The 22,200-nt window shown below is 52.4% G+C and overlaps 1 protein-coding gene across 1 annotated transcript in view; it reads left to right on the plus strand.

Annotated features, from left to right (window-relative positions):
* Positions 1 to 22,200, plus strand: part of SH3RF3 (SH3 domain containing ring finger 3) — a 181,101-nt gene that overhangs the window by 67,048 nt on the left and 91,853 nt on the right. Inside the window, 1 exon segment of the mRNA XM_030920461.1 lies at positions 9,520 to 9,873. Within this exon segment, the coding sequence (XP_030776321.1) occupies positions 9,520 to 9,873 (354 nt within the window).

Here is a 22,200-nt window from a genome sequence, read left to right on the forward strand (position 1 = left end):
AATTATCCATTTCTTCTAGATTTTCTAGTTGATTTGCGTAGAGGCGTTTATAGTATTCTCTGATGGTTGTTTGTATTTCTGTGGGGTCAGTGGTGATATCCCCTTTATCATTTTTTATTGCGTCTATTTGATTCCTCTCTCTTTTCTTCTTTATTAGTCTTGCTAGCGGTCTGTCAATTTTGTTGATCTTTTCAAAAAACCAACTCTTGGATTCATTGATTTTTTGGAGGGTTTTTTGTGTCTCTATCTCCTTCAGTTCTGCTCTGATCTTAGTTATTTCTTGCCTTCTGCTAGCTTTTGAATGTGTTTGCTCTTGCCTCTCTAGTTCTTTTAATTGTGATGTTAGAGTGTCAATTTTAGATCTTTCCTGCTTTCTCTTGTGGGCATTTAGTGCTATAAATTTCCCTCTACACACTGCTTTCAGTGTGTCCCAGAGATTCTGGTATGTTGTATCTTTGTTCTCATTGGTTTCAAAGAACATCTTTATTTCTGCTTTCATTTCATTATGTACCCAGTAGTCATTCAGGAGCAGGTTGTTCAGTTTCCATGTAGTTGAGCGGTTTTGATTAAGTTTCTTAGTCCTGAGTTCTAGTTTGATTGCACTGTGGTCTGAGAGACAGTTTGTTATAATTTCTGTTCTTGTACATTTGCTGAGGAGTGCTTTACTTCCAATTATGTGGTCAATTTTGGAATAAGTGCAATGTGGTGCTGAGAAGAATGTATATTCTGTTGATTTGGGGTGGAGAGTTCTATAGATGTCTATTAGGTCCGCTTGGTGCAGAGATGAGTTCAATTCCTGGATATCCTTGTTAACTTTCTGTCTTGTTGATCTGTCTAATGTTGACAGTGGAGTGTTGAAGTCTCCCATTATTATTGTGTGGGAGTCTAAGTCTCTTTGTAAGTCTCTAAGCACTTGCTTTATGAATCTGGGTGCTCCTGTATTGGGTGCATATATATTTAGGAGAGTTAGCTCTTCCTGTTGAATTGATCCCTTTACCATTATGTAATGGCCTTCTTTGTCTCTTTTGATCTTTGATGGTTTAAAGTCTGTTTTATCAGAGACTAGGATTGCAACCCCTGCTTTTTTTTGTTCTCCATTTGCTTGGTAGATCTTCCTCCATCCCTTTATTTTGAGCCTATGTATGTCTCTGCATGTGAGATGGGTCTCCTGAATACAGCAGACTGATGGGTCTTGGCTCTTTATCCAGTTTGCCAGTCTGTGTCTTTTAATTGGAGCATTTAGTCCATTTACATTTAAGGTTAATATTGTTATGTGTGAACTTGATCCTGTCATTATGATATTAACTGGTTATTTTGCTCGTTAGTTGATGCAGTTTCTTCCTAGCCTCGATGGTCTTTACATTTGGGCATGTTTTTGCAATGGCTGGTACCGGTTGTTCCTTTCCATATTTAGGGCTTCCTTCAGGGTCTCTTGTAAGGCAGGCCTGGTGGTGACAAAATCTCTAAGCATTTGCTTATCTGTAAAGGATTTTATTTCTCCTTCACTTATGAAACTTAGTTTGGCTGGATATGAAATTCTGGGTTGAAAATTCTTTTCTTTAAGAACGGTGAATATTGGCCCCCACTCTCTTCTGGCTTGTAGAGTTTCTGCCGAGAGATCTGCTGTTAGTCTGATGGGCTTCCCTTTGTGGGTAACCCGACCTTTCTCTCTGGCTGCCCTTAAGATGTTTTCCTTCATTTCAACTTTGGTGAATCTGGCAATTATGTGTCTTGGAGTTGCTCTTCTCGAGGAGTATCTTTGTGGCGTTCTCTGTATTTCCTGAATTTGAATGTTGGCCTGCCCTACTAGGTTGGGGAAGTTCTCCTGGATGATATCCTGAAGAGTGTTTTCCAACTCGGTTCCATTTTCCCCCTCACTTTCAGGCACCCCAATCAGACGTAGATTTGGTCTTTTTACATAATCCCATACTTCTTGCAGGCTTTGTTCATTTCTTTTTCTTCTTTTTTCTTTTGGTTTTTCTTCTCGCTTCATTTCATTCATTTGATCCTCAATCGCTGATACTCTTTCTTCCAGTTGATCGAGTCAGTTACTGAAGCTTGTGCATTTGTCCCCTATTTCTCGTGTCATGGTTTTCATCTCTGTCATTTCATTTATGATCTTCTCTGCATTAATTAGTCTAGCTGTCAGTTCTTCCACTCTTTTTTCAAGATTTTTAGTTTCTTTGCGCTGGGTACGTAATTCCTCCTTTAGCTCTGAGAAGTTTGATGGACTGAAGCCTTCTTCTCTCATCTCGTCAAAGTCATTCTCTGACCAGCTTTGATCTGTTGCTGGCGATGGGCTGCACTCCTTTGCAGGGGGAGATGCGCTCTTATTTTTTGAATTTCCAGCTTTTCTGCCCTGCTTCTTCCCCATCTTTGTGGTTTTATCTGTCTCTGGTCTTTGATGATGGTGACGTACTGATGGGGTTTTGGTATAGGTGTCCTTCCTGTTTGATAGTTTTCCTTCTGACAGTCAGAAGGACTGTCTGTTGGTCTGTTGGAGGTTGCTTGAGGTCCGCTCCAGACCCTGTTTGCCTGGGTATCAGCAGCAGAGGTTGCCGAAGATAGAATATTGCTGAACAGCGAGTGTACCTGTCTGATTCTTCCTTTGGAAGTTTCCTCTCAGGGGTGTACTCCACCCTGTGAGGTGTGGGGTGTCAGACTGCCCCTAGTGGGGGATGTCTCCCAGCTAGGCTACTCAGGGGTCAGGGACCCACCTGAGCAGGCAGTCTGTCTGTTCTCAGATCTCAACCTCCGCGTTGGGAGATCCACGGCTCTCCCCAAAGCTGTCAGACAGAGTCGTTCGCGTCTGCACAGGCCCCCGCTGCTTCCCCTGTTGGTCTTCAGCTGTGCACTGTCCCCAGAGGTGGAGACTACAGAGACAGGCAGGCTTCCTTGAGCTGCTGTGAGCTCCACCCAGTTCGAGCTTCCCAGCGGCTTTGTTTACCTACTTAAGCCTCAGCAATGGCGGGCGCCCCTCCCCCAGCCTCGCCACTGCCCTGCAGATAGATCGCCGCAGACTGCTGTGTTAGCAGTGAGGGAGGCTCTGTGGGCCTGGGACCCTCCCGGCCAGGTGTGGGATACACTCTCCTGGTGTGCCTGTTTGCTTAAAGTGCTGTATTGGGGTGGGAGTTACCCGATTTTCCAGGTGTTGTGTGTCTCAGTTCCCCTGGCTAGGAAAAGGGATTCCCTTCCCCCTTGCACTTCCAGGTGAGGCGATGCCTCACCCTGCTTCAGCTCTCGCTGGTCAGGCTGCAGCAGCTGACCAGCACCGATTGTCCGGCACTCCCTAGTGAGATGACCCCAGTACCTCAGTTGAAAATGCAGAAATCACCGGTCTTCTGTGTCGCTCGCGCTGGGAGTTGGAGACTGGAGCTGTTCCTATTCGGCCATCTTGCTCCGCCCCTTGCTTCTTTTTTTTTTGAGACAGAATCTCACTCTGTCACCCAGGCTGAGTGCGGTGGCGTGAACTCGGCTCACTGCAAGCTCTGCCTCCCGGGTTCATGCCAGCCATTCTCCTGCCTCAGCCTCCCAAGTAGCTGGGACTACAGGTGCCCGCCACCACGCCTGGCTAATTTTTTGCTTTTTTTTATTTTTTATTTTTTTTAAGTGGAGATGAGGTTTCACCAGTGTTAACCAGGATGGTCTCGATCTCCTGACCTCACAATCCGCCCACTCGGCCTCTCAAAGTGCTGGGATTACAGGCGTGAGCCACTGCGCCCGGCTCCCTAGCTTCTTACTAGCTTAGTCACTGGCCAAGAGTCCCCAGTTTTGGCAGCCTTTCACCTTAAAGGCTCTGGGAGTGTTCCACACACAACCCTTCAGGATGAGGGGTGCCTATGAGGAGGGTGAAGGAACCAGTGTTAAAGGGAATCCTTCCCTCTCCACCGCTCCTGCTTAGTCTCCTGAAGAATGACATGTTTTACAACTGGCAAGTGCTGATCGAAGCCCAGCCCAGCCATCTTGCCTGCCCGTCTCAGTGAGGGGAAGCTCCCGAGATGTCTCCCAACAAAAGCATCAGGCAGGCAAAAGCCATTCTTCACCTGCTCCTGAGTTTGTGAAGCTCTAAGGCCAGCAGCCAGCCGTGGTGGCCTCTGCCACACTCAGCCGTAAGAGTGGAAGCTTCAGAGGAAGGCAAATGCCCCACAGGAGTCTCTGGAACACACGAGTCTGGTCCATAGAGGGTTCTTAGGGAGGGTGCTGCCATTGGGAAGCTGAGCTTGCAAAGAGTGTTCTAGAAGCTTGCTACTGCAATGGCATCTGCAAAGAATGGCAGCGTCGTCTCTTGGGAGCTAGAAGAAATGCAGAAACTTGGCACGAGCCCACACCTATTGAGCCGGAGTTGGCCTCTGTGAAGGATCCCCAGGTTGTTCAGTGTGCACTGAAATAGAAACTCTTTTAGAGCAGGCCTTTGAGCAGGGCCCAGTACATGGTAGGTGCTCAGTCCGTTTTGTTTTCTGAATAGCACATCCATGAAAAGAGTCATGTGTTGCCTTCTTGTTAAACTGTGATCACTTGCCCTCCTGCTTGCACCCTTGGCTTCCTGGATTTCCACCAAGACGTGGGTTTCGGGACACGTTCCCTCCCTTGTATCACGCTCACAAGCCCTGTCGCTCAGTGCTGAGGTTGCTCTTCCTCCACTCTGGGTCAAGGCAGGGGCCCGAGGGGACACAGCTATTGCGCCGTTTTTCTTGTTTAGCTGGGCACCTCCCACAGCACTGTTCTTCTTTTGATGTTACAGCTGCTGCCCTCCCTCATGACTGGCTTGCCAATCTTACTCCTTTTTAAAGAAAAAAAAAAATTCCCCCTGCATACATTCAGTTTAAAGTCTCCTCAGTCAGACCCAGGGATTTGGGGTGACTGTACTCTGGCGCTGTCATGGACCCAGCGCTGAAATTCCCGGGTTGGCCACACCTCCCCACCGGAGTTAGGAGACCCATGGCTCCAGGAGCTGCGGGGAGAGAGTCTTCTCTATTCAACCCAGCCCCACCCTCGGACGCAGCCACAAGGCTACAGCGCACTCTAAACCAAGGGCCCATTCTGTAGAACTGTTTAAAGGATGGATGGAAGAAACTCTTCAGCTTTTTTTACCCTTCTAGACAATTCTGTGGTTGGAAAGTGGTTGTGGAAGAAAATCACATCTAACCTAAGAAAGTTGGGGAGACAAAGTATTGGGAGGGGCTTTGCTGAGCCAGGAGGCAGCCACTCGATGTCACAGAGGCCATAGCGTGATGAGCATGAGTGGGGTCCCCTGTGGGATGGTGAGCCCTGGCCCAGTCTTTACTGTCCCATGGACAAGACTGCACCGCTCACTTGAGCTAATCTCCCACCCCATCCAGTTTCATGTTCCCAGGAGCATCGGCCCCTGCAAAGGGGCCCCAGAACAGGGGCAGGCCCTGGGATGGGCAAACACCTGCCCAGGTACCAGCAGCAGTCCTCATGATGAATGGATAAAGTTGCCAAGACGTTTGAAATATTGAGTTATCATTTTGTTTCCATTTTGTATGGAAGATGAAAATGTGTTCTCTTTCCATTAAAAAACGTGAAAAGTGTAGTTACTGGGTGCATTGGTTATGTGTGTGCACATCCATGTAGGAGGGGGGTATCCACCTGATGAACAAACAAGGTGACCCCACATGCAGATAGAGCCACTGGAGCCGTTTCCTTTCCAGATGGCACCTTGGTGGGAAGGGGTGCCCCCTCAGGCCGAATCCATACCACACGGGAGGGCAGAGCCGCCAGGCTTCCCTGCAGCATGGAGGCCTGTGTGCGAGACAAGTCTGCACCAACTTGCAGAGTGAGGAGCTGGGGAAAGCGCGGCTGCTCCTAATGGGTGCACGAGAGCTGCCATCCCGCACAGGCACCAGCAGGTGAGGGTGTCCTGTGACCCACGAGGACATGGGCCCACGAGGATGTGTGTGGCTGGTGAGGGGCCTTCTGATTGGGATGGCACTGGTGCCAAATCCAGGCCCAGCTTTATGATGTGACTAAATTGGAGCTTGTTGTGTAGACAATGAAAACTTCCCCAGATGGTGAGTTTTGCCCCAGGATCAAGTCACAGATCTGTAGCAGTGCCTGGGACTCCGCAGCCTGTGTGAATCTGGCAAACCTGGTCCCCAGTGGTGGGTGGAAAATGACCCCTCAGTCCCACGCATGTAGAGATGCAGCTGCGTGTTGAGGCCCACCGGGTTAGTCCACTCTGTACTTTCAGAATGAAGACTGCACAGGGCAGGAGGAAACGGGCCCATGGAGAAGCCCCTTGGCTCAGAAGCAGAGATGAGTCAACAGGATACAGCCTAACCACTCCTCTTCCTAGGACACCCCTTGGCAGCATTTTGCCTGCCTGGCTGCTGCAGGGTTGCTGGGGATGCTGAAGCTTTGGATGAAGCATTGAGGACTTTCTTCTTTGAGGCAGGAGTTCTTACTTCTCCCGCCATCTGTTGAAACTGCCTATCTTGATGGAAGCTTTTTGCCTTCACCTTGAGCACCGGCCTTGGGCTGGGGTTGCTAAGGCATGAGGGATGCATGCTGCCTCCCCACCCTCAGTTTCTGTCTCCGCCGTGAAGGGGGCACAGTGCGGTCACTTGTGAGCAGCCTCTCAGGGACACATGCTGGTGGCCGCCCAGTGCTCAGTGACATGTGGCACTGCTGAGGGGCCAGGCACTGTGCTCCTGGCTGCTGTGGCCCCTGATGAGAATAGGGATCCTGGAAATCTACGCTGACATTCAGATCAGGGCCCCATCTCTTCTGGACGTGCATACAACAACCTGTTGGTGCCTGGATTTCCTGATTTTGAAAACAGTTTTCAGTACCAAGTCAACAGTCACAGGGGGACTAAGTGATACACTCCAGGCCTGTTCCTTTGGGGAAAAGGGAATCATTTGAGCCCGGCCTCAGCATTATTGCTGCCATGATTGCTGTGTAATGATGTCCCAAATGCAGGCGCGTGGCAGGTGTGTTTAGAACGTGCTCCCATGCCAGTGAGTGAGATGAATGGAGGGCCGCGCTCACTGTGCCCTGCTGCTCTGTCTTCCTCTAGACCCTGTCAAGTGGGCAGAGAACACTGGGGTCCAGGAAGCTGGCTCTCAGGTATTTGGAGAGCCCCACGGAGGGCTGTGGGAGGGAACAGGCACTGGTTTGTTCTCTGAGTAGCACTTAGGAGGAAGCAAATGAATACAGCCATGAAATAGAGCAAAACAGCTGAGCCTGGTTGGAGGAAACATTTCAAAGGAAATAATCCTGGCTTTAGATCACACATATTGGAACCCGGAGTGAGGTTTTTCGTAACCTCCCTCTGAAAGGCAGATATTTGTAGTGGAAGCACTGATAGCCATGTGCCTGGGCCAGGTCTGAAGGCAGCTGGAACCTGCAGCCATCCTGCTCCCCCGCTCCTGTGATCTGCTCCTGTGATCTGCTCGGCCTGCCCGGAGCAGCCCTGTGATGGGGCCGCCCTTTCTCATGCCACTTAAACTCAGCAGGGCTTCTGGGTTTTTTGTTTTTGTTTTTTTAACTCATCAAGGTGCTACCAGGTGCAAATGCTAGCTCTGTATCTGGGTGAGACCTGGTGTCTCCCTTCACTGGTTCACAGCATTGAGGGGAGTCTCCTAGACGAGGCTGACGTCAGACTCGACTCCTGGTAGGTGTAGGGGACAGGCCCCTCCTGGCACCTGCTGGCCTCCCATGCAAGGGCTTAGCCTATATCCTTAGCCTATGCCAAGTGTACACCCACGGCTGGCCAAAGAGCGGGCGTGACTGCCCCAGGGAGCCTGCACTGCCACAGCGGCTCATGTGGTCCTTCACTTGCCTGCTATGGTCTTCCCACCTTCATGGATGTCACTGACTCACTGCCTCTCTCCTCTTCCTTTCTGAATCCTGTAACTACTTCCCGGCAACTGCTGAGTCCTGTTTTTCCCATGAAGGCTTCAAACTGCCCCCCAGTGGCCTACCTGCAGTTTTTGGAAAGCCCTTTGGCCACTGGCCTAGGTGCCTCTGTGGTGCCCTGCAGCACACAGCCCAGTCATGCTGCTGCAGAGACCCTGTGGGCCCCAAACCCAAAACAGTACCCTGGCAGACAGAATGTGCCAGCCCTGCACACAACCACCCCACCCTGCTCAGTTTCTGCTTGGTGAGGAGAAAACTCAGAGACGGCTCCCGCTTCCTCGTGCCCCGAGCTCTGTGCTCCTCCAGGGAGGTCTGCCCAGAGGGCAGCTGGCATTTACTCAGTTTCTTCTGCTACTTCTGGAAAGGTGAGGGAGAAAGAGTGGAAGCTCACAGGCATTTACCCAGCCCGATGGCATTTGCTTAACCCAGCTTGTAGCAATCATCCCATGCTGATTCTAGTATCATATTTTCTTCCCAGCCACCTCTGTGTACACAGTAAAGAGTTCCCTCTGCTTTATTCTTTCAGATCACTGTCAGCTCCCCATTATAGGTATGCACTTAGGCTGAGCCGAGTACAGCCTAAGAAGGAAGGGGCTCCATTGGGCACCCAAGTGGGAAACTTCCTCCAGGTGTAGGGTCAGGGGACACTGTCACTCACACGTGGTGAATTGACCTAACTGAGGCCCCAAGCACCAGCCCAGGGAGCCTTTTCTCACAGCTGGTACCTCCCCAGGCTGTGTAATTCCCGGACCTTCCCCCAGTGGGTGTGCCTGGGCTGCCCCTCCCAGCCCCTCCAGGCGATGCCGCAGCCCTGAGAGGAAGGATGTGGCTTACCGGCCAGGAGGATTTCTTCCCCGGTTGCTCATGGACTTGAACCTTCATACCACCTTTCCTGATAAGCACCACCCAGGATCAGAGTTTCGTCAAACTCTTGGCTGCACAAAATGCCTGCTATCTTGTAGAACAGGTGGGAGATGTGGGAAGGAGTCGTGTCCTGAGACCTCACCACATCACTCAAGATGACAGATTATTGACACTTCTGGGCTGCACTCAAGGCCAACTTCTGGGGCTTGACAGCCTGAGTGGAGGCGGTTACTGAAAAGAGCTTCCATAGTTCATGCTGACCAGAGCAGACTCCCCTGCCACAGCTGGTCACCAGCCATTAGAAAGTGCATTCTAGTCACATGCTTTGAAATCTCCTCCGGGGACCTGTAGTGCTCAGGGCAGGCCGGGAACCTGCTGTTGTGGAGCATGCAGGGCCAGCCCACGTCTTCTGATGTGGGGCTTCCTTCCCGTCTTGTCCCTGGTCCCTCACTGTCTGCAGGGCTGCACTGTGCATGCCAGAAATGGCCAGCAGTTGAAAAGATTGGGGAGACAAGATAGTGGCCCTTGGAAAACACTCCCTCTCTCTGAATCCCCTCTCTCCATCATGGCTCCTGGGGTTTTTGAGCTGCTCCAAAAACCTTGTCAATAAAACCTATGCCACCCCACCAGCCTCTGCTGTGTTTTCCCTGCCCTCTGACCGATTTGAACACATTGCCAGGTTGTGAATGGGAATGTGGCTTGGAGAGTGCAGAGGGCTGGTGTGGCATGTGACCATGATTTAATGAAGCCCCCACTCTCCCCTTTCTCACTCAGCTCAACGACTCCGCCAAGCAGCTCATTGAGATGGACAAGCCGTGCCCAGCTGCTGCATCCAGCTGCAATGCCTCCCTGCCCTCTGACTCTGGCGCTGTGGCCAGCATGGCCCCAAGTCCCACTTTAAGCAGCTCAGGGGCGGTCAGTGCCTTTCAGCGGCGTGTGGATGGCAAGAAGAACACCAAGAAACGCCACTCCTTCACCGCGCTCAGTGTGACACACAGATCCTCCCAGGCTGCCAGCCACAGGCATTCCATGGAAATTAGCGCTCCAGTGTTGATCAGCTCCAGCGATCCCCGAGCCGCGGCCAGGATTGGAGACCTTGCTCATCTGTCATGCGCTGCTCCCTCCCAGGTAACATCCCGCGGGCCAGGGCAGGCATCCCTGGGTTCTCTGGGGTTCTATCCTCAGCTCCGTGTTCAGTGTTCCCTGTTCCTCAACTAGCATAGAGGCCACCCCAGAACTGCCCTTTGGGGTTGAGCGGGGTTTGCCCCTTGCTACCTGGCACTGGGTCCCGCCCCCATCTGAAGTGTGGAGAATGGTGAGTGTGCCCTGCCTGGTTCAGAAGATGGCCTAGTGGTGTGTGAGCTGATTCTCAGTGGTCCAGGGAATGTCTGAGTAATACCCACCCACCTCATGACAAGGTTTTTCCCATGTCATTTGGCTTCTGGATGTCTGATTATGTCCTGGAAGAGTCTTGGCGTAGTGCTAGCATATTTTTAGCATCTCTGCAATGTTTGCTAATTTCCCTTTCAAGAGAAAGAAAGAGCCAGAGCTCAGAACCAGAATAAACTATTGTTGAGTACTTTTGTTACTATTGTTTCTACAGATACCTTCTATTTCTAGACTCCATTTCCACTAGTTTTTTTGTAAATTGAAGTAACCAAAGCAAAGCATTTAAAGGCTGGGCATAGTGGCTCATGCCTGTAATCCTGGTGCTTTGGGAGGCCGAGGCAGGAGGATTGCTTGAGGCCAAGAGTTCAAGATCAGCTTGGACAAGACTCTGTCTCTACAAGCAACCAGTCAATCAATAAAATAAAATAAATTGATTTAAAAATTTTAAAAATAATGAACGATATTTAGTAAGTACTTGCCTGTAACTCTGACAAGATCCTTCACAGTGCCATGCACAGGGCAGGAATTGGGCAAGTTTCCCTTTTATGAATGCAGAGACTGCAGCCGGAGATGGAAGGGGCTCTCCAAGTGCCCGACAGGGCGACCCTGCAGTCACACTCCTGTGCCATTGTCATCAGACCTCCTCCAGACTGTGGCAGGTGTGCATGGGCAAGCCCAAGGTGCCCACACAATGGTGCCCACGACATTTCTCCCTGCGCTGCTGCTTTCCACCCAGTGGCTCACCCGCCACCACACTCCACATTCCCTCCAGAGTCCCTCTGGCTGCCCTGGACACGCCTCAGAGCAAGGGCGCTGATCTGCAGGGAATCCTGGGGCAGTCACCCATAAGCAACTGGCTGGGAAGAACTGTCTTGTTCAAAATCACAGTGAACTCAGACAACTTTACGCAGAGAATTGTCTTAAAAATTGCCGAGCTTCTGGAGAAGGGCCATGTGATCTAGATGTGCCACATCAGCCTACACACACATGCACACGTGTGCGCACATACACACATTACATGTACACTTGAGCACATGCACACCCGCACATATGCACTTCCATGCACATGTGCACTCACATACACATGGCACACACATATACCTGCACACACACACGTGTACTTACACTGCCATCCACATGCACACCTACACATATACACACACACGTATACACATATACACCTGTGCACACATGTGCTCACATACACACATTACATGTACACTTGAGCACATGCACACCCACACATACGCACTCCCATGCACATGTGCACTCACACATGGCACACACATATACCTGCACACACACGTGCACTTACATACACTGACATCCACATGCACACCTACACATATACACACACACACGTATACACATATACACCTGTGCACACGTGCACTTATATGCACCCCCTCCACATGCACACACACATGCATGTGCATACACATGCATACACGGGCATTTACACACACACACTCCCCTCCAGGTACACACCTGCACATACACATGCACACACACATACATATACACATATACCCCATGCACACATGCACACACTTGTGAACTTATATGCTTCCCTTCCACATAAACACCCACACATAACACCCGTGCACACATGTAGACATTTATACAGGCACACACATATTGGTGGATACACACTCACCTGCACGCATATGTGTGCGCACACACACGAACGCTAGCTCTCATCGGCGGCTGAGGCTGAGGTCTGGAATGGGTGCTGTGGTATCTGGAGCCGTAACCATGCAGTCATCTGCCACCATGGTTACCCCACTGCCTGGAAGCTCCCACAGCCTGTGCCTGGGAACGTTCCCCAAGGAACAGCGCTGCTGGTGCATTTTCCTTATGGGGAAAAGCACAACCTTGGTCCCAACCCTAACTCCACTCCTGACCTGGGCTAAATTCTTCTTGAGCACCTCCTATTTGGAAATGCCTGGGAGGGGCATGGTAACTCAGTGTCAGGCCAGCGTGGCTGTGCTCCCTGCATGTGTGCACATCATGGGGGTAAAGCCACAAGCAGTGGCTCTTGGAAGAGTCTTGCTTATTCTTTGCTCAAACATCCTGGACACTGGGCAGGTTGTCATGGTGGTGCTAAGACTCGGGGAGCTCACCCTGTTTGTCACCAACAACTAAGTGTGATAACTCTGGCCCAGAGCTGGGGTCCCTCCTTGGCAACCTGAGCAGCTACTGGCGATGTGAACAGTCGAAAGTTGTGTTGTGAAACAAATTTGGCTCAAAGGCAAGTTGTGGCAGGTTTGAGGGGTGCTCCTAAGGAGAAGACTGAGGAGCAGCGGCCTGGCCCTTGTGTACCACTTGGGTAGGTCTTTTGTCTCCTTCCTCCTAGAAGAGCAAAGGCCACTCTCACTGTAGTCAGGGACCCCCATCAACCAGAGGGAGGGCCCTTCTTCCTGATCACCAGCCAGAGGTGGCCCTGGAACTGCCAGGCCAGCACCTACCCCCACAAGTGTCTGGCCTGTGTCCTGTAATTTGTGGGTAATATGTCCAAAGCTGCCGTTGGTGTTCCTTGGAGTTCTAAAAAAGGAGCCCACAGGGCCCATGAACTTTGCAAAGCTGCTGCTGTGTCCCAAGAGGGCTGGGGCATCTTCTCCACCACTTTCCCGCAGGCCCCTGAGATGTGCTCAGCACACGCAGGTGCAGGATCTAGTTTCCTCTCCTTCCTGCATCCTCACCTGCACCAGCGTCTCATGTTGCCATGGCCTCTGTGTTAAAACAAGCAGAGGGAACATTTCTAAGCCATCTGCAGTCTGATGTCTACTGGGGCAGGAAGGGAACAGATGTTTCTATTAATTTGCATACTACCTGGCTCCACAGGGATTGGGATTAGGGATTAGTGGGACTGGGATCCTGGGATCCATTTACCAGCAGTTCGACTTGAAGTGAAAGTCATGACCAGGCTACTGACTTTAGTTTGGGTCACCTCAAAGGGCAAGAGGTCAAATACAGCAGATGCCGCCTGTCTCCCTGTCCTGATTTAATTGAGCTGCCGGAAGACAGAAGGGGCACCTGGTGCAAGTGTGAGCTGTGCATGCTGCCCTTGCAGGCTCCAGTGTGCTGCTATGGTCTGGATGTGCCCAGAGATCAAGCCCTCCTGGTCTGCCCCTGCTCTGCACTGCCTTCCTGGTTCCTACCACCTTGCTGGCCATGTATGTCTGACCAGGAAGTGCCTAGCCTGAGGACTGGCCTGTGGTAGCCAAGGCGATCCAGACTCAGGTCCTGCTGTGACCACAGTGCTTCAGGGATTCTCTTCCCCACCATGCTGGCCACACCCCGGGAGAGGGAGCCCAGGCCCAGGATTCTGTGGTTAGTGGGTGGCACTTTGGCTTTGATCATCGGCCTGGAGGAATTCAGCATTGCTGTGTGCATGCGCTCATCCACAAACAGAGGCCTCTCGCATGCCAGCACTGCCATCTTGGGAAATGTGGGGTGGACAGAGTAGGAAGGCCTGCCCACAGGTGGTGCCCACAGCATGGGGCAATGCTGGCCCCAGCAAGGGCCACTGCAGCAGCCAGTCCCCTGCCTCTCATAGTCCCCTCAAGACCCAGTGTGTCCATTCAGCCTGTGATAAAGAATATCTTGACTAACAGGATGAATTCTTGGCACCCGGGGACTGGGGCTGTAGGGGAAGACAGGCTGGTGAAGTATACGAGGCTGGTCATCTGGACCAGGACTTTTGGGCCATGGGGAGCAGAGGATTTCAGATCGTGCATTGTGTGTCCCAGTGCGTTTACGTTTGGGGTGAGCATGGTATGGTCCCCAACAGTTATTGAATCCTCATTGAACACTGCACTGGGTTCTGTAGAAAGGTCCAAATAGCAGGTGTCTGCCCTGGAAATGCAGCCAGCTGGAGTAGAGACGAGCTGTTTACGGGGCACTGTGCTGTCCAATGCATTGACTGCAGTTGCTCCACAGTCAGGCTTGGTGGGGGGATGTGGATGAGGAAGCCCCTCAGCTGGCCGAATTAAGGGGCTCTCGCTGTCATGGACTGGTTTTGCTCTTTCTTTAGTGTTGTCTTAAAATAGAAAGGAAGCGTGCGTCTGTGGTTTCTATAGAAATGAGTCTGAAGCACAGAGGACACTTCCCTGCTTCTCAGAGTGCCTGAGCACCGTGAAGCCTGGGGGCACAGCCTGAGAGCCCCGTGCTGGCCGAGGCTGGCCTCCTCCCCGCAGCTGTCAGGGATGCATCTGTGGTTTGCCTGTCCCCATCTCTCCTTCGGCTTCCTCTGCTGATCTCACTTTCTCTGTCCTGGCTTGCATCACTTCTCAGCTTCCCTGGCTGTGTGGCCCACCTCACCCCACGGTGAGCCAGTCATTCATTATTTCTACTTCAGAGATGAGGAAGTTGAGGCCCCCCAGGTGGAGGTGACGCCTCAGGGCCGTGCTTCCGGGCCAGCCCTCCCTGGCCTTCCAGGGCCCCACCCTGGCTGTTAGGAGTGCTATCAGGACACGGATATCACTTAACTTTCCAGTTTGCTCTGTAAAATGCACAGGGCTGACCTCAAGCCAAAGGAGACACGCAGGAGAAGGCCAGCAGGTCCCTGCAGTGCTCCGTAAAGTGCCCCCGCTTTGCTTTTTTAGGCTGAGGCCAGGCTCAGTGCAGCACACAGGACAGGGTGCTGGGGTGGAGGTGCGGGCTCCCTCTCTCTAGCTGTGTCACCCCAGGAGAGTTGCTGAACCTCTTGGAGCCCTGGAGTTAAAAGCCAGCCTCCAGAGCCAGACGGTCAGGTTGAGCACTTATCCTTGTAGCTGCAACCTTGGGAAAGCTGCCTGACCTCTTCCCAGAAACTCCGCTTCCTGTCTGTTAAATGGAGCCAAGCTGTGCCCTCCCCACCCCCATGGTCGTTGTGAGGGTGGAGTGAGGGGGTGTATACGGGCCGCCCTCCTTGGTAGGTGTACCTTGAGCGTTGGCTGTGGTGGCTGTTTCTGCTGCTCAGGGAATCAGGGAATGAATCACCAGCCCAAGACGCCAGACACCAGACACATCATCTCTAGTCACTGTTCTGTGCTCCAAGAGCCCATCTCTGGCTTGGTGCTGTTCTGGGTCTTGGAGGTTTTGGAAGGCTGGCGGTGGGTAAGGAGTGGGTGTGGCCGAGACCACTGCAGGATGGGAAGGAGGGGAAGAAGTAAAGGAAGGAGAAGAAAAAGCGTCAGAGACTCTGACAACAACACAGCCTGAAATATCCACTGTCCAGCTCTTTGCCGGAAAGGGCTTTAGGCTGAGGCTTTGTTGATGAGAATGCTGAAAAGAAAGAGCTGTGAAACGGAGGAGAGAGCTGGGAGCTATGTAAGGTGAGCTCCAGACCTGGCGGGAAGGGAGGTGCCGATGCAGAACAGGCCAGCGCCTGGGTTCAGAGTAGCCATGTGGGAAATGCTACAGGCTAGAGACTGGGAGTCTCAGCGGCTACTCTGCAGGGGCAGGGACGGGGGACAGAAGGATGCGGGAGTGGGGCCTAGAAGGAAGCTTTGCCAGGCCTAGGCCGGCCACAGGCACAGTCACGGTGGCCAAGGAGCTGCTGGGGCTGCCGCTGGGCACCTCCCAGAAGCTGCCACGGGAACACAGGGCCTGAGCAGGTGGGGTGCGGCCCAGGCTGGCGGCCAAGCAGAGCTGACCTTTCTCCCACTGGGTGCCCTCCCAGCGCCTCTGTGGAAGGCCCAGTCCCATTCTTCTCTCACTGACCTCTTTCCCCTGGATGTGCTCGACTCTCTGCAGTCTGATCTTGCCCACCACCCCTGCTGCTGAAGCTGACCCACCCACAGTTACCAGTGCCCTGTCCAGTGTCCTCCTTCCTCGTCCACCATCTTGACCTCTTGGCAGCACTTGATGCTGTGGACAGCACCCCTTCCTGAGCCTGTCCCCTTTGATCTGTGACTCTTCTTTCCAATGCAGCCCTGTCCTGGGCCCTCCTGCCAGACCTTCTTTCTAGCCCCTACATCTACACAGATACCAGTGCCCCCCGCCTTCTCTTCCCATCCTGGGCACACTCACCCATGGGGGCTCACCCTCTCCAGAACCCCAGCCAACGTCCCTAAACTCTGCCTGCCGGCAGCTCTTTCAAACTACAGATTCTCTTCTCCAACTACCTGCTGGCTTCCTGGAGAGACGCCTCGACTTCGGTGCTTGCCAGGAGCAACCGATGACACCCCTCTTTCCGCAAACCTGCTTCCCCTTCTGTGTTCCATCTGTTCTTCAGGGAGTCACCACCGTCCTTAGGTGCCCTGAGCTAACACTCTTCGTCTTCCCCAACGCTGACTTCCTGCCCCTGAGTTCCCTCCTGAGTCCCTTGGAAGGTTCCGGGGAGCCTTCAGACTGGCCCTTGGTTGCCTCTCCAGCTCCCGGCAGCACTCTCCACTCCCGAGAGCCCGTGCAAATCTGCTGCCTGCGACCCACACTGCTCTGGCCTTGGCTCATGTCTCCCCGAGACTGCCGCAGCTAATCCCTTCCCACCTGCCCATGTCCCTTTTGCTGCTCCTCAGCATGGCATTCTACCCACCAGGCAACCACAGACACATACCTGTGCAGAAAGGCGCCTGCCCACCCTTCAGGCCATCTGACATGTTCACCCCCTTTGGTAGCTTTCTGTGGCCCCATGTCACCTTTCCACCACCAAATCAATTCCCCCACTGTCTCTGCCTGCAGGACTTCCCGTGTGCCCGTGATGGAACATTATTTGTGTGCATGGCTGTCCCCCGTTCCTCCCTGGGCTTTTAGGTCCTTGAAGGCAGGAGCTAGGTGCCAGTGGCCCACAGGTGGGGCTCTCACACGCTAGCTTCCTTCTTGGGTGGGCCACAAAACAGCACCAGCAGCATTCCTCACTGGATGGTCTTGTACATAAAGCAGCGTGGTACCTAAGAGGCTGTGTGGCCTTCCCCAACCCTCACAGGCCTGGCTGCACGTCGATGGCTGGGGAGAGGACACAGCTGTGGGGCCCTGGCTGAAGGTGTCCAGGGCATGCAGCTGGCTGAGCCTCAGGTGGCCTGTCCTGCTCATCTTGGCACCCCTAGGGATTCTTCCTTTGCGATTGGGAGAGGTCAGAGGCTCAGCTGGTGCTTCGGGCGTAATGGAGTATCACTCACATGTCAGCGCTCTGCTGGGGGAGGAAGGATAATCAGAGGAGAGGGAAAGAAGCCATTCAGGCCAACTCTACTGTGACACGTTTGCTTTTGAGGTTATTGGATCAAATCGGGAAATGATTGATTCCATTTTAGAAAAATTTCCTCATAAACCAAGTATGAAATCAAGCAGGTGCCCGAGGACCCTCTGTGGGCAGTCGGCTCTGGGGTGCCTGTGTCCATCACTGAGAGTGACCACATCACGTGATAAGCAGCCCACATTCTCCAGGGCACCAAGCTGCGGACGCTTGCTTCTCACTCATACTATGAGTCACCGGCAGAAGAGGGCTTGGCTCCACCATCCTCACCCGGGACACTAACAGACACCCACAGGCTGAGTCCAGCCACTGCTTGTTTTGGTAAATGAAAGTTTCGCTGGAACAGGGTCACACACGCCCATTTGTATATCATCCACAGCTGTTTTTAGGCCATAACAGAGATATTGAGGAGTTGTGGCAGAGATTCATAAGACCCACACAGCCTGAAATGTTTATTATGAGCCCATTACAGAAAATGCCCGCTGACTCCTGGTGTAGAATGTCTCCAGGACAGTAGCAGGGGCAGAAATGAGGCAACTAGAAATGAGGCTTCCACATGGAAGCCTCTGCTCATGCTCTTTTCAGTGGTCAAAGCCAATCCTACAGCCCTGCCCTGTTGAGGGAGTGAGCACATGGAGTCCAGCGGGACCTTGAGAACCGTCTCCAGGTGTCACTTCCCTGCAACTCAGCAAGTTTGCATTTCTGAGCACAGAAGTTGGGAAGCTTCAAAGGAAGAGCCGACACCCTTCCAAAGTAAGGCCGGTGTGGCTCTGACGTTATGCTTGCACTGCCGTGGCACCCACTAATACTGCCCATGAGTGTCCTGCCTCTAGGCAGGGACTCTTGCTGGCTCCAGAGTGTGGTCAGACGCAGGCTCACTCGCCATCCAGCCAGGACCAGCACCTTCACTGGCTCTTGCCAACTTCTCTGCTCTGCAGAGCACCATGACTTACAAATTACCTCCAAATAAGCAACCCTTGGAGACTAGGAACATACCCTTTAAAATCAATGGAAGGGGAAGTGTTTGAAATTCAGCTGGGAGAACATCAAAAGAGAACATTTCTCAAGTCTCTTCGTGTCTGAGAAGTAAATGAGGAGAGTTCCTTATGGAAGCTTCTGGGCAACTTTAAAATGCATCACCACCTGCTATTTGTCTCCTGTGCAGCTTCCTGTGCTGGGTCTTATCTTTGCCACAGGACAGACAGACAGATGCTTCAAGCAGGAGGAAGTGCTGGGGAAAAGCTGAAGGAGCTGAAGCAGGACCTTCCTGCCTCAGGCCTGGCAGCCCCCAGACTTACTGCTTATAACCTGTGCAGGCTCCGGCTCCGGCTCCGGCTCTCACCTGCAGAGCTGCCTGCATAGTGGAGCACCTGGGCTTATTTTTAGCATTTTCAGAAAGTTACGAATTTAATTACGTGCCTTATAAGGAGGCAAAACAAAAAGTAAGGGAGCCTGGGATGAATAAAAAAAAAAATCCCATTGTGAGAATCTTACACAAGAAAACTTTCTTCTACAAATCTGGAAATAGCTGTACCTCCGTGACTTACCAATCCTGGTCTTTAAGTGGGGACAGAGGACACCATGGCTGCCTGCGACCTGGCGTCCTGATGATTTTTGTCGATTGCAAAGCTTGCCAAACACAGTGCAGGGTGCCGGCAGCGTTTCTTTTGCTACTATGACAAGCTAGGAACCAGATCCAGGGGTTTCTGCCTGTGCCTCCAGGCCATCCTTGGGCAGAGTCAGGAAAGATCCTTGGGTCTTCTTGGCATTTGGAGAGCATCCAGGAGCTCTGGGTGGGCATTTGTTGGCTGGCAGCATAGGAGAGCCACTTCCTTGTCCTAGCAGCTGTTGAAGCCATATCCTGCAGGGATCCACAGAGGGTTTTTCCACCCTCTGAGGGCACCTGTAGGCCCCATGGGGCCCACCAGGAGACTAGCACACAGTTCATGCCTCAGAGGGTAGAAAAAAGGAAGGGCCTCGATCAGCACAGGTAAAGCAGGAGGAAACCAGGCCACTGAGGTCGGTGCCCTCAGGGCTATAATGTGAAGGCCCATGATGGCCCTAGACAGGAGGACTGTGAGGAGCTAAGAACCTTCTCCACCCAGTTCTCCTGACTGCCTCGGCCTCCCTTTGCCAGAGCTCATCTGCCCTCCCACTCCAGGCTAAACCGCCTACCTCTCCACAGGCGTTATCTGGACGCAGTGTGGGTTTGAGGGGCGAGAAAAACGGGGTCCCACATGCCCTCATGCCCAGGCAGGGTTCGCTCTCGGGACCTTGTCCCCCTGTCAGTGTCCCCTCTACCAGCCCGTGAGCTTTGCTATGGCAGAGAGTGCCACACTCTCTGTTCCCTCTCTGTATAAGCAATACCTGGCATTGGCAGTCTCAGACAGAAGGACGGATAGATGGACACAGTGAATTAGAGTTGAACAAAAGGATATTTCAAACTCCACCCCTCCTGCAGCCATTGCCTGTAAAGGAGGCATTTTCTGTTTGAAGGCAGAACGGATGCACAGTTGGATGTGGATGAATATTGTGCCTTTTATGCAAAGCAGGACGGAGATGCCTCTGGCCTGATGGGGCGCACATGGAGGAGGGTTCAGAGCCTTGCTACCATCAGAGGCAACAGGCAAGTGAGATCTGTGAGGAAGGCCATGAGCAGAGGCCATCCATGTCTCTTCCTGATAGAAGAAAGCCTCTAGGGCAAGATAGGTTGCTTTTTAGCTGAGGCTTGGGAAGCCCCAGGTAGGTGAGAAACGGGTCCTATAACTTCCCTAACAGACCTCCCCTTTCCTCTTGGTGTTTTGAGATTTTCATTCCCCAAACTGGAGTCGGGTTGTGGATGCACTCCTCCTGTATTCCACTGTTTTAATCCATTCTCCTTAGTAATATTGTGGGAATTCCTTGTTAAGCTTTTGATCACAACTTTCACTTTTTGGTTGCAATTATTGGCCCAGTAAGACAAGGGCAGAAAGGGGAGGAGGTTCATCTTCTCATCATAGACACCTAGAACAGGGGCAGCAAACTTTCTAAAGGAAACAGCCAGATAGTGAATAATCTAGACTTTGCAGCCAGGTGGTGTCTGCTGCAGTGACTCAGCTCCACCCTGCAGTGTCAGAGCAGCTGGAGACCGCAGTGAATGGTGGGCGTGGCTGGATGCCAATAAAACTTTATTCACAAAAGCAGAACACTGGGCCAGATCCGACCTGTGGGTGAGAATCAAATATCCAGCAGCAAATTTGGAACTCCTGCGGGGGCAGGTGGCCTGTGGGCAGCAGTGGAGGTGAGTTCTGACCTCCATCTTCAGCGGCGAGCAAGCAGCTCCCCTCACCAGCTGAGAGTGCTGAAGTTATGTGGGCAGAAGGCATGGCCGCTGCCTCTCACAGGACAGACCCCCCTCGCTGGGGCTTCCTGGCCGCTGCCCTCCCCAAGAGGGAGATCGAGAGGCAGGCGGGGCCTCTGGCTGCGCAAGCTGCTTGCTCCTCTTTGCAGAACCAGGCAGAAGAATCAGGCCATAAATGTTTTATTCTAGAGTTTTCTTTGGGAAACAAGTTCACGAGGGTCTGATTTACACCCCTTGTAATGGAGTGGGAGCAAGTGATGAATAATGCATGCCCGTTTCACTGCTCCTTGGGGTGATGACAGTGTTTTCTGGACTCATATTAAAAATTTAAACGAGATGTTTCTTCTCGGGGTCTTCGTCTGTTCCATAGTGTCACTGAAAGAGACTCGGAGCCCCCGTACAGCCTGCCAACCCCCAGACCCTCTTTTTTCCCTTTTAGTAATCCCAGCAGGAAACTACTATGGCCTGGTTCCCAGCCACTGCTTAGGGGCCCCATTACAATGCAGCGGAGGAGTCTCTAGTGTCTGGTTACAACCAGGCGGTTTAGAATCGGGGAACCGTGGCCACAGCACTGCCACCAGAGCTGACACCAGGCTTCCAACCAGGGAGGCTGGAATTTGATGAAACATATTGCCGTCACAAATGACAGCCCAGTCTTTACTGACTAGCAGCTCCAGGGCTGTGTGCCATTCACCTGTGAGCTCTGTGATAGGGAGAGAGATGCAGGAGCATTGGAGCTTGCCTGGATCCAGGACACTGCACAGTCAGGCTGAGCTCCAGCCCTGACCTCGGTGCGGAGGGTCCCCACAGCTCCGTGCACCCAGGGAGCAGCATCAGTGCACACACTGTCACTTTACTGTTTGCTTGTGCTAAGTTCCATCAGACGAGGCCAGCCTCTCCTACCTATAGCCCTGCCAGCTGACCCTGCACTGCTGGGCTCATGTGAAATGCTCACAGGCTGTGTTGTTAAGCATCCTGCCCAAGGGAGGGAATGCTGGAGTGTTCTGTAGGGTCAGTGCGTCAGAGAACTGGGCCGCTGCATGGTCAGCCAGCTCCTTCGGAACACATGTGTCCACTTGCCCAGGCCAAATCCTGGCGGATATCCATTATGGAGCCATTTAAAAAGACCATGGTGCAAACCTACTTTATTATAGTCAGAGCCTTTGCCTGGGCATGGGCTGCTGGGCGCAACTTCATGGCAGACAGGGCTGCACTTAGCTTTGAAGTCAGAGCAGAGATTTCCATCGGGTGATCTTGGAGATAGGATGAACATCTGTCTGAGGGCTGTGTCCCCAATTCTTTTTACTCAAAGCACCTGGAACTCCGTCTCTTTTCTTGTTTTTATCACTGGCTGACTCCCTCACTCCTGCCAAGTCTTTCCTTATCCCTTAAGGCCTAGAATCGTTTTAAATCAAGCCATTAAAAATAAAAGCAGCATCAGAAAGGTGGCTTGTGGTTAGGAGGAAGCCAGGCCTGCATCCAGGGCCAAGTGCCATGGTTGGAGCTGGAGGCAAGGAGCCCTCAAGTCCCAGCGTCATAGTCAGCAGCT

The sequence above is a fragment of the Rhinopithecus roxellana genome, chromosome 17 (assembly GCF_007565055.1).
Source record: "Rhinopithecus roxellana isolate Shanxi Qingling chromosome 17, ASM756505v1, whole genome shotgun sequence".
NCBI classification, from domain to species: Eukaryota; Metazoa; Chordata; class Mammalia; order Primates; family Cercopithecidae; genus Rhinopithecus; species Rhinopithecus roxellana.